Below are 13,292 nucleotides of genomic sequence, written 5' to 3'. Positions count from 1 at the left end.
AGGAGTGACGGCAGTGACACTTTGAGTTTGATACACCTAAAAGCGGTGTCATGGATTATTTCACTGAATGCTTTTATCAATTCACATTGGGGATTACAACAGGAGAACGTTGGATTCTCCAAAATGTGTTTCAGTTATAATCTTGTTATTTCACTGTATATTAACTGGTGTTGCACGAGTTATGATTCATTCTTATGTAACCGGCGGAGTGTTTGAATAACCAGAAGAAGCTCCTTTTGCTTGCTAGAAAGGCAGGGGCTGACAGTCTAATGTGCAGATTGTCCAGCCCGTGTAATGATCCACACTGTAATCGCTGAGCGTGGCCACAGGAGATGAGCCAGTTGTTGTTGTTTAGTCTCAGACTTGTATTCAGGAAGGTAATAAGTGGAAGGATAAGCGGGGCAGGGAGTCCTGACGTGGTCCCTCCCTTTCTTCCTTTCCCCCTGACTCCTCTCCCTGTTGAGGGCACACAGAAGACTCCTGAATAACAGGAAGTGTAGGGGCAGGAAGTTAAGTCTTGTCTGCTCATGGCCTGTGGTAGGATACTGAGGCAAACTCTGTTTTTTGTACAGGAAGCACAACTGTCACAGCTTTGCTCAGTCTTTGGCTGGTGTCCATCACCTTCACTGAAGCACAGGCATCTTGGCTGTATAGGTTCTGCTTCTTTAAACCCAACAGACACTGTGCAGACATGATCTGTAGGACTCTGATTAAGCTAGAAACATTGCTTAGTATGTTCAGTTCATTTATTTAGTTTTTATACCGCCATTACTTACCCAGGTTTTAGTTTGTTTTGTCATTCTATGGTTATTTTCCTGCTTCCCCCCTGTAAGTTTAATTAGTCATTTCCCCTCAGTTGTCCTTATTCATGTCTTCAGGTCTTCTGCCTTCCAAAATCAGAAAGCAAATACATGTCCTATGCTCTTTTCCTTTATTTTTTAAAGTTTGGCTGAAAAAAAATCTGTCTTGTACTTTAAATTAATTTAGTTCAATATCTCTGTCCTAGTTTGTTGCTTGTTAGCTGGACCTCATGAGACTTGCAATATGTCAGTAGTTTTTATAGCAAGTAGCACCTCAGTAAATATTAGTCTTTTTTCAAGTAACACTCATACTCAAAGCATTAGCATAACCTTGTTTTCTCAGTTTATAGCATTATCTCATAGAAATAATCAAATTGTATATTTAATTAGACATTTTCCAAGTTGAAAACGTATTTCCAAAAAAGGTTTTCTGAAGTTGGAATTCAACTGGAAAAATCAGGGGTTTCTCCCCAACCCCAGTCTCAAACTCCAGTATGGCTGCCAAGCATATAAAACTGTGTGATCACCGCAGTAAACTAATGCACAGTACTATGCAACAATGCAAGTTTAATTATTTACTTGTTTTGCTAGCATAGCTGGCTAATCACTTAGGACATCAAATAGAAAAGCCGATTGGTCTTTTAATTAAAAAACTTAAGCACTCCTAGGTTGAGCTTGTTGTTTTTCCCAGATCTGTGTTCTGAGTTTATTGGAACACAACATAGCATTAGCACTCACGTCGGGATCATGGTCATACTCTTCAGATTACGTAAGATGTATTTTTTCTATCATTCTGCACTAATTAGAATAAGAACTTGCTTTAGCTGTTAGTGCTTGTTGGCTCTGCAGCTAAGTTAGTTAATTCATATTTAATGTACAAATAATTTATTGATCACCAGTGGTAGTAAAACCATTGTTTGATGTCATTTTATGCTAGACTCTACATAAGGCAACGGTGAAGAAAGTTATCTTATCGTTTGGGGGACCAATCTCAGGATTTCAGGTGGATTTTATAGAGTTGTCAAGTGTGTTACCTGCACTTGACAACTCTGTTCTTGAGAGCCAAAATGAAAGCAAATTTCTGGAGCCTTAAAACAAGTGCAGACTGTAAAAGCTTTCCAATTTAACATAAAATTAAAGCATTGTAAATATGATAACTTGTTATAGCAGTTTAGGTCAAGGACAGTTTGTAGATGTTTAAAACTGACTGTTTCTTTTCCAGTCAGTTGCTCTGGCTAGAAATGTGTTAAATGACTGTTTCTGGACAATAGAAATATATTGAAAGTCTATATAAAAGTTTCCGCTTAAACTGCTGTGATGCTTTGAGATTAGAGTTGTTAGAACATTACAAGTTCAGATTGGTCATAGACTGTTGGTCTCAGCCTCTGAGATGAACTAATCTCCATTCATACTACCGGTAATTAATTATGAGAAGTTAGCTATGTACTGTAGTAGGATTATAATTGCTTAAAACTAACAGAATGAGACTTCAAAAAATTCTGAACTATTTCTTTAAGTGAACAGACAAAAGCAAACCAGCATCCCTGTCACTTGTCTTGCTTTGTTGACTTACTGCTCTGCTACATGTGTAGCATGCTTCAAGCTGCATGTGTGCTGAACAGGGGACACACTTCAGTAAGGCCAGGACTTGTTGTGTTAGTCGTGTGTTATTGACTTTCTGTCAAGCTGACGTGGCCGTTTCTATGGTGACGTGTTCTTTGCACATTGATTTATGTGTTACAAATGTTAGGTAAGCATCTTTCAGAAGTGCTAGATGTGATTATATCAGAGCAGGTCAGGTACACTGGATTATACCAAGGTCTTTTTAATGGTGTTACATGCAGATTGCTATGTTCAAGTCATAAAGATGCTGGGTTAATAGTTTTTTCCATCTGACATCCTTGTGTAATTTTTTTAAAGAATACGTGAAAAAATTTGAAGTTCAGAAAAAATATTTCTTTCAAGGTTTTATTTGCATTTATATTTTACTGAGTCACAAAGGAGATGTAGACAAAGACCATGTGAGAGGGATAGTGAGAAGTTTTCCACAGAGAGGCCGTCAATCACAGACATAAAAACACCTTCCACCAATTTAGACCCACAAATAAACATAATATGCTTTGAATTTTGCAAGGAAATTTCCGTATTAGGAGAAACTCTCACCCTGAATTGAGATTGAACAATTGCTTTGCAGTATATCACATAAATTAGTCTGTTGTCTATGAGAAACTGGAGAAAATTGATAATTTCATAGTTAGATGCAGTTGCGGATTATAAATACAATATATTCCCTACAGCAAGTATAGAATCTATTTGCTGATCTGAACAATGACCCTAGTTATTTACCTCATTCATAAAAAAAGATGAAACACAAAACTAATTTAATGTGCTAATAATTTAAAATTAATCTGCTTAGAAATGGTATGTTATTTTTATTTCCCACTTTTTTTACTTTAAAGATCCTATAATGTTGCTGTGACATAAGCCGAGGAGCTACAAAGGTACTATAAACTGATTGCAAAGTAATGAGTTAGAACAGAAAATACTATTTAAATTACTAGCAACTCTCATTCTGAAATTGATGGTTTACTAATAATAGAGACAATCATTTTTTAGATTGTTTCTAATATTTAGTAAAAACTCTTTAATCACAGTTTTGACTATTCAAAATATAAGTGTTGGTTTTTGTCATTGACAGTTTCAGATCAATATATGACTGCAGCTTCAGTGAAACAACTCACCAGAGGCTGAATTTCTCTGATTTTGTTTTTCTCCACCCATAATTTATGATCTGACTGAAGAACTAAAACATCTAAGATTTAAAAGAGTAGTTCTTTCTAAGCGATGGTTTTCAAGAGTTCTGTATGCAAATCCAAGATCATGCGGGTTAAACTTAGTCCTTTCTTTTGTTAAATGTGGGGCACACAAGCAATTTCTTCTGTTTTCAGAGAGACTCAAAACAGTTATTACTTAAATGACATACAGATTAATTTTATGGCTCATCTGGGTTCAATTTCAATGTTATTGCTGCAGGGAAAATATTTTGCAGCAGAGTATGCAAAAATATGGCTGTAGTTTAATTGAACAGTTCTCACAAGTTATCTTGCAGCACCAGTTTCAGTACTGATACTAGGACAGCCAATTCTGGACTTTGCATCCATTTTTACAATATTAGTTATTTTTCAAAACTGCTTGCCATATTAAGGTGAATAATTTAGTTGTGCTCAAAGGACTTACAGCTTTTACATGGTCAACACTTAGTATTTTGTAGTTTGATCATTTGATTATTATTTCTTTCATAATAGCAGTAAAATTTAGGTTTTGGCATCTTTGCTTGTGAGAACACATTAGGATTTACCTCTCAACTTCTGTCAGAATCAGTACATGGAGATTAAACGTAATACAATTAAAAGCAGAAGAGATGCTTAGGATAAAGTAAAAGAATTATGTTCTATAACTGGATGACAATTTGTTGATTTTCTACAGTGCCAGTGAAACTCTTCATTAATATGCAATTTGACACCACCTGGTTCTCAAAACAGTTAACAACAGTCAAATGTTAGAAGTCAGGTATGCAGCAAATACACTTATGACTCTTTAGTAATTCAACTTTTATCAGAAAAAATACAATCACTAGAATATAAACAATAAAAAAATGTATTATTTTCAACAAAGGGTTTTTATAACGGTTATAAAATGTGTATAATGTCAAACTACTCATTAACTTACATCAATAAATGTGTCTCATTGTTGTATTTATTAGTCATGAAAAGAAAATTTTGTATATGTGGTGGAAATAAAGAAAAAAAAAACAGATAACTACAATACTCCAGAAAAGATGGTGAATAACCTTGTGACAAATCAGAATTGTTCATTTGAAATTATAGTATTTAAAAGCTCATGCTTCAAAATTGAAATGCTTTGTTTAATCCTGGTTGCTCTAAAGACGCAGTTTTTTACATTCCACTAATCAGTTAATACACCGCTGTTAATATTCACATCTCAGGTATAAATAATGTAGGTCTATTGCTTAATAAACCACATCTCTGTCCACATTTTAACTCTTAATAATGTAATGGTTAAAGTGTGCCATACTACTTATAGATGTGATATATTTATTTAGGTAAAGTAATCAAGCTATGCATTTTCAAATAGTTGTAGAAATCAAAATGTGAAACCCTGAGACAACAGTCTTATTAGCTCTATATTTTGAGAGGGTTTGATTACAGTAGACATTAGCTGGAATCACGGCACACCTGGAGTTTGAAGGCCCTCTCGGTTTGTCATTTCACATCTGTGCATGGAGGCTGTCTGGGATCAATTTGCTATGCCTCATACTTTGAGCTGTTTGGGTCTGACATCCTAAAGACAGGAAAGTAAATACACGATCTTAATAATGTACCTCGATTTTGACTGATTTATTTCAAAACCCTTATCAATACAATGGCACTCAAAAATGTACACAACCTTGTTAAAATAATAAAAAAGGACAAGACAGATCATTCAGAACTTTTCCACATATAATATGTTTGTTAGAGGAAGTTAAAGAAAGAAAACTATGAAATGGTACATTTTTATTTAACCACAGCATTCCATTTTATTTGCCTTACGTTAGGTCATGTCTTTTTAATATTTTCCCAACCCCCTCACAAAGTTTTTGAAATCTGTCATTATAAGGAGATATTCTGTCCATGGCCCGCTTTAGGCGACCCTTCAGATTTACCTCTGGCTATGGAATTTCAGAGCTAAACTATTCCTCTCAAAATTTCTTTGTCATATGTATTTGGATGTGTGATGTAACTCATATGTTCAAATATAAAGTCCTTCTTCAGCCTTCTAACAGACACCTGAAAGGCATGGGTCAAAACTGGCTGGTACATACATCACTAGGGATGGGTATAAAAGATACCTTGATTCTTTTGGGGGACAACACACTTTGTCACCGTATATTAATTTTTACTTTTTATTTTTTTGTGATGTGCGCTTAATCCCTAGGAAAGATATTTTTGTTGCAGGGCACCTAATATCCACAGGCTTGTTCTAATTTAAACATGGTTGTCAGTCTGCATGTTTCAATTGGCGAAAGAAGGGGAACATTGTCATTATTTTGTGGTCTGTTGTGATGTGGTTTGATGAAATTCTTTGTGGGGGTTCATGCAGTTCCTTTCCTTGGCTCTGACAGCAGTGTGTGTGGGTAGTTAGCAAGGTGATCTCAGTGAAGTTTGCCTACATTGGAGCCCTGATTCAGACAGCCAGACACCATAATGCCCGTTCATCTGTAACCCATAATGACTGCGTGTGACTGGAACTGGTCATTTTCGTTTCCCCTGCCAGGTCAGCCCCCTGTCTCGCTCACCGCGCAAATGCTGACTGCATCTCATGGCTGGAGTTGTTAACCTTTCCACATTTGTTCTCATACTGTATAGGAGATAGTTGTTTGGACAGTTTCTATTTGCCAGGTGGAAGTGATGGATGTGCCTCTAGGGAGTGGACAGTATCTCTTTTTGAACAGAAGCAGAGACAGGGCATCGTTAGATGCTCCCCGGGGCATATTGTGCCCTAAACTACCGGCCAGGTTACTAGCTCCTGTGAGAATATACCCCTGGTTCTTCTCGTCCCTGCTGGCTCCTCTTTCAACCTTGGAGAATTCAGCTACTCTAATGTGAACACTGAACTGGAAACCTTCTTAAGAGCAATGCAAGCGTCAGTGTTGGTCTGCTTAGAAAACATTAAAGAAAACAGCGGAAACTGATGAACCATTGAATTCTCATCTAAAGTAAAACACTTTCTAACGCATAAATTATACAGCATGAAGTCAAAGTTACTGGGTTAAAATCAACTCAATTTGGGTTATTTTTCCTAACCTATGTTTAGGTAAAATATGGATAGATGCAGAGCTGTGTTGTTCTAGCACAATAGGCTACAAGTTCACCACACTAGAATGGGTTAGAACCTAACATCCAGGCGTAGAATGGTATGAGAGTCGTACTGTATGATAACCTTACGTAAAAATATCACTGTATATCTAGCAGGAATGCTGTTCATATCTTGCCAACTGCTGTTTTAAAACAATGTTTACCTTAATGGATGGTTGTTCCCCTACTTTAAAGTTTTCACTCCATGAGGGTCAGTGCTTTATGCAAACAGAAATATTTCCAAATTGGGAATGTTGAGCAGCTAGGGAAGCTAGAATGTAGATGCATTTCCCTTTATGTTTTATTTTAAAGCATTGGGGGTCCTAAATATAGCAGGTTTGAAAAGGATCATTGGCCCTTCACCCTGAAGCATCGTCCACTATCCAGACACTGCTGTCTTGAATTGTTTCAGCAACAGTAATAAGGGGGTATTACACTTGTTAGACATTGCTAGTGTCAGTTTCTCTCAAAATGGTACAGCTATGTTTCCACTTTTTTCTTTACATACTAAATGTAACCCCATACTTCATGGATTGATTCTTCCATAGCAAGTTATTTGGATACTGAAGTCCCTTTGATCGACTGAAAATGTAAAGCTGACTTTCAGTTACTTGAACTAAAGGTTAAGTACAGGAGCAAGGAGAGATTATTGTATGTGTATCTAATACTTTCTTAGTTTGCCTGAGAACAGAACACAGAACCCTCTAGTGCTTCAGATTACTTAAAGAGACATCATTGAGTGTCAAGTTAATATTACTTTTTTCCCCTCTCTTTTCAGACTGTGGTGTGGTGTGGTGTGCTGAGGAGCAAGAAGTGTACTGAGGGGAGTGAAAGAGAGCACACAACAAGAGATCCTGTTGCACAATGTTCTAGGGAGTGGGAGAAGAAAGTGTGTTGTTTTGATACTGTTGACGTGTCTGAGAGACCGGAAAGGGCACAGCCATGGGGCGGAAGAAGATACAGATCACCCGGATTATGGATGAGAGGAACAGGCAGGTAAGTGGGAAAACAAGAAAAATATCAACCATATTTGGATAAACAAACCTCTCTGTCTGAAACCTTGCTTATTTATAAATGTGGTATATTCAAATTAATAACCAAAAAAAAAATGAGTATAATTTTGAATTGTCAAATTAAAATGGTGAGTATATTTATCGCACCTTCTGCTTCACAAATGTAGAATCAGGTGTTCCACAGAAGGTGCTGATAAATAAATCCATCTCAGGTTTCCAGACACCTGTCATTGCTCATCTGGTGTTCTTTTTTTGCAGAAGAGTGTTTTGTTATCTTGGCAAGATCTTAAGAGCTTTTTAATAAATTAATAAACTGTACAGGATTATTAGCCTGACAACAGGGTTCTACAACTCTCTTAATTATTTGAAATAAATAATGTTTCAGTGACTACTAGTTGCAAATCACGAAAAAGCAAAGTGTCATATCGTGTTGTCCAATATGATCTATTTGGTGGGGTAGCTGTATACATATAAAAAAAAAATACAGCTACATTAGTTGTCTAATGCTAATAACCTTTTTTTTTTTTTTTGCTTTGCGATCTGTACATATATCTCTGTTTCAAAATGCAAGCAGACTCAATGCATTCTAGAATGTGTAAAAAATTATTCAAGAAATTCCTATGTCAGTATGTTGGAAAAATGAAGAATCTTTCATTTTCTCAGTATACATCTGTATCTTTAGTTTACTGTCTGAAAGTCAGCCTTTTCTTCAGCTTGCCTCACCACCTTGGACTAGACTTCAGCAGCTGTCACGGTGTATCTAAACAGACAAACCTCCCTCCCCAATGTCCCAGCCAGCTGAACAGGAACCATGACATTTCTTTGTCAGTGCGGTCGTATTTACAGACTTGATTCCCCTGCCACTCTGCAATTTCAACTGGAGAACTTGATGAGGCAGCAGGAGTGCCGTGCTGCAGAGGGGGCCTCGTGGTGAAGGAATGAACTGTGGGTACTCTGTAGGGCTCGTCCCCCAGGTCCTGGCGGTGTGGCTGGGCCACATATTTGCTGGAACTCTATGTGTCTGAAGCTATTTGGTAGCAATTAGGTGCAACCACTGTAGCACAGCACCCTCTCATTTGCAGGGTGGGGTTAGAGGGACACGCAGCGCCCATCTTTGTCTTGGCCGCATTGGCTCTGGCTGGCCACAAAGGAAGGGAACGGTGGAATTCTCTCTTGTCCGCTCACGATAAATATAAAATCCTGAACAACAGAGCACTGCATAAAAACAAGATTTTTTGGATATCTACAGCAAGAAAACTATATTTAACTACAGTCAATTTTGCTTAAGATGACGATTAGGGGACAGATGTTGTTTTTATATCGATTTTTAAAAACACATTTGTTTTCGTATTTAAATATAGCAGACAGACTAACAGGACCAATATACAGCATTTTACATCTTGCTTGAATGCCACTCTGGCCACGGTGTTTTCTGCAACCATTATCAAAGAAATTCAGCCAAGTGTGGCACAAAGAATCCACAATGTGGCCCAATTATCAGTGTAACATCTGGCTTTAGCCGATACACTTTATCCAGAAACTTGTGAGATGTTAAAACAAACAGGAAAGAGATAATGTTATGGGAAAATAGGTTGGTATCTAATTGCTGAGGAAGCCAATTAACTCTTCTGTTGATCCATTTATTGCAGACATTTTTTAGGAGGATAGTGCAGACACTTTTCTGTATTGCTTCACCTAAGATAGGATGTGCAGGGAGGAAAAAAATAAGAAATTGCTTATTATTAATGTGTTCCAAAAGTTTAGTATTTTCATCAGATTTTAAATGTCTCAGTGTATAATCAGCACAACGCAGGCAATTCAGCTCGCATTTAGGTAATTTTAGCTGGCACAGCAGAAAGTTGGCTGTGACAATAGGCTGCTGTGCTAAAATAAAGCTTTGGTATTAAGTGATGTATGTGTACATATCGCTCTCCTTTTTTTTTCTGTGGGCCATAAAGCACACAGTGCCATCTCCCTGGGGCATGCTCCTAACCAGGGGGGGGAAAGCCATTTGCATGCGGTCTTCAGTGTCTGAAGACAGTTTAAATCTTTTTGCCTCTCTGCTTTTAACTTTTATTACTCCAGCACTTTAAATTTTAAAAAAATACTTAAGTAGGCCATTTGTGCTGTATTCATTTTGCATGCAAGGTGCTGTCGACAATACCACTGCACCAACAGCACAGCAAACCACAGCTCTTGTCATGATAAATAAAATTATTTGGATGATTAAACTCATTTCACAATAATGGTAATGGTAGGTGGTAAAGGTTAATTCCTACTGCATATAGTGGTGTACTGCAAAGGTGATGGGCCTATATGTTACGGCACCAAATTTATTAGCTGACCTTAATGCCAGGTAAGAATCGTATCAGGTGCGCTTTTGTTTCAATCAATCAGAGCACTCTGATTTGTCCATTTTCTTTTGAGAATTAGTGTTTCCTCCTAAAATTCGACACAGTTCCAGCCTCAGGAAGGGCAGCATTACACTCACATGGGGACATCTCGCAGCCGCAGAGAGTCCAACCCTGTCTAACATCGCTGTACTGTAAGTGGAATCAGAAGGACCAACCACACATCTGGTGTTTTCCACCATGCATGAATTCTGGAGGGCCTGTCAATGTCTGGATCTGTTTTAAAGCAGAAATGATGCTGGCGAGGTGCAGAGGAGTCATTAGTCTTCTTAGTTTGAGTAAACGTTGGTGAAGCCTAGTGAGCGGTGTCTAGTGATGTCCTCTGGATGCCATTAAGCTGGCTTACTGGGGGTAATTGTCCAAGTCATTAAAAGTTTGATGATTTTGCTCCTGGGTGGTGGGTTGCCTGTCCTTGCTGGCGCTCATTTTGGATTTTGCCCCAGTAAGGCATATCCCTAGTGGCACATTCAGGGTTGCTCTCTCTTATTCACTCTCGAGGGAGCAACAAAGAACCCACCTCTTGATTCTCAGCTTTCACCTTTCCTCAGAGGTCTTTGCATGACAGGTAAAAAATAAAATACATTAAAAAAAACACAAAGGTAAACTGTCAAGTGTGACAACCACTGCATTTATTGTGGTTTTAAGTATATACATTTGTTCTGTAAAGCTGCAATGATAAAGCTGGTCTCCTTATGGGAAAAAAGCACATATGTAAATATGTGAGTGTGACTAAGCACATATTAATCTAGGAATCATGTATGTGTATGCTTTGTGTTTTAGAACACTGAAAGTAAGATGAATGAAGAACACATAAATTTCCTTGTGAAAGCCTGTGTATAATTGTCGAATAGTAAAGGACTAAAATTATGTACCTTTTCCTAGTCACATTGAGCAATACAAATCAAAAAAATGAACTGTATTCATTTTGCTAGTCTCCTACATCCATATGCAGAAGGAAAAGCACCTTCGTCCCATACCCAATACCATATTTTGACAAGTGGTGGGGAAACTGGAATCAAAGTTACAACCTGCTTATTTACCAGGCGAAGCTTCCTGCTGACGTGCACACATTGCCCTGGGATCAAAGTGAGGCAATCCTCACTTTACAAAGGAAAACCTAAAGCTCTGCCTGTGTGACATTTTTATCCAAGAATTAGATAAAATGTGTTTAATTTCACATTTTATCACAAAAGCAGAAAATGTGTTGTGTAAGGTACAATGGGAAGTATGTCTTTCACATATGGAAATTAATTAAATTTTGCAACGTGAAACACGTAGGGAAATCCGGTCATCTGAAATTTTTTCACATGAAGAGTCTTTTGTGTAGTAACATCTAACAGTGTGTCAAACTTGGAAATTTTGATTTATCTTGGAGCCATAGCTTGTTCTAGTTATGAGTCAATGGGGTTTGCTATTTGTTTGAGTTCTAACTATTACCAATGCATGCCAGTACCATTATTGCTTCCACTTTATATGTTCAAGTTCACAAATATACCTTCTATAGATCATAAGGAGCCAAATTGGTTGAAATTTCTACTGTGAGAGACTTGCTGTTTTTCTGACTGGAAATCCGCAATATCCGACTTCTAAATGCAACATTATGAAGCACCTCGACATGTAGAACATATGAGAAAACCTTCTACGTATCAAACACTTGATAACGATTTTCCATATTTAAAATCTTTTTTTTTTTTTTTAAGGTTTTGTTGGCTTTAGTGGCCTTTATTTGAAAGTAATCCAACAGGAAAAAGAGTAATGAGAGAGGAGGAAGGCATGCGGCAAATGTTGCAAGGCCGGAAATCGAACCTTCGGCTACCGCCACGAGGACTAAGACCTCCATATGTGGGTCATGCTTTGGCCCTGTGACACCACAGCACCCCATATTTAAAATCTTTTTTACATTTTCTTCATGGTTTTATAATGAAGTATTTGAAAGGAGATACGACAAGTTCAAAAAGAAAGCAAAAACATGCCAGCACATAGAACCACTTCTGCTGAAATTTGCATATTGGCAAGATGCATTTATTTTTAAATGTATAAATTAATTATTGCAACACATCTGCTTATTGCCAGTGTGTGATCCCCAAATTGCATTAGCCACTTCTGATCCAAATCCAAAATATTTCCAGGAATCCTGGTAACTCTTGGGTAGCTAGCATGTCATCCTCGCCTGTGTACATGATTGGCGAGAGCTACTGAAGGTTTCAAGGTTAATAGCACCCTCTGGTTGAGGGCCTCCGAGCCCACACTTGTCCACATGGGGATCCTGAGGCTGTCCTCTCTCCCACAGAGATCTGATCAGGGCAGACATTTGCGGTGGCCCTGGCTTGTCTCTCAAGCGTGCACGCTTTGGCGTTGCAGAGCCAGGGCAGCAGCCACAGGGTCCAGGTCACCCTGCCAGCTGGTGCCAGATCTCATTGTCTCTCAAGCTCCTCTCTTGTCTGCCGTCAGGGTCGTCAAAGGTGACATGAGGTTCTAATAAGGCTGCTAGCTCCTTGCCCTCTCTGTAGGTGTTAGTGAATCAGGCATCTCCTGCCATGCCCGGATCACAGCTGCACTCTCAGTCCCAGATGTCTTGTTTGTCATCTTGGCACCGTTGCTCAAGGATAGACATTGATAGACCCTTTGATTGACACATCAGTTTTCTGTGAATGTCTGTCTGGGTTTGTTGCAGTGTATGGTATATGTATTGTTTTCTGGTGAAAGAATCTCTATAAGAGTGTGTCAATATCTGTGTCAGTTTTTTTGGATATCTTAATTTGTAGAACATAAAGGTGTATGTGAATTACTACATTTTAAAAATAGGGAAAAATCCTTAGAGAGAAATAAGACTCCTATCTACTGCAGAAAAATCTATTGCAAACAGACTTTGACAAAATTGCAAACATCCAGTAATCTGCTCTTAAACAAACTAAACTACCAATATGAATAAAAATTCTGTAAAAACTCTTTGTGGTGTTGTGAAATTTGGGAAGATGGTAGAAATGCGAAAGCGTGTGAATTAAAAACAGAATTACCACCTTATCCTGACGCTTATCCTGAACTTTCCGCCTCACGACTCACTGATCTGTCTGGTATTGACCATAAGTTGAAATCACTCAAGATCATTGTAAGTTTGAATGTGAGCTTTCCCTTCTAATTTGCACTGACATT

At 37.9% G+C, this 13,292-nt stretch overlaps 1 protein-coding gene across 14 annotated transcripts in view; it reads left to right on the top strand.

Annotated features, from left to right (window-relative positions):
- mef2aa (myocyte enhancer factor 2aa) overlaps window positions 1-13,292 on the top strand; it is a 75,926-nt gene that overhangs the window by 19,288 nt on the left and 43,346 nt on the right. For all 14 annotated transcript variants that reach the window (XM_044124188.1, XM_044124186.1, XM_044124184.1 and 11 more), the window contains one exon: window positions 7,494-7,711. In XM_044124188.1, the coding sequence (XP_043980123.1) occupies window positions 7,658-7,711 (54 nt within the window). In that variant the 5' untranslated portion in view covers window positions 7,494-7,657. The remainder of the gene's footprint in view (window positions 1-7,493; window positions 7,712-13,292) is intronic.

Source organism: Gambusia affinis, linkage group LG08 (assembly GCF_019740435.1).
Source record: "Gambusia affinis linkage group LG08, SWU_Gaff_1.0, whole genome shotgun sequence".
Classification (NCBI taxonomy): domain Eukaryota; kingdom Metazoa; phylum Chordata; class Actinopteri; order Cyprinodontiformes; family Poeciliidae; genus Gambusia; species Gambusia affinis.
Note: the sequence above shows the minus strand (reverse complement) of the source record. Positions and strands in the feature narration are given on the sequence as shown.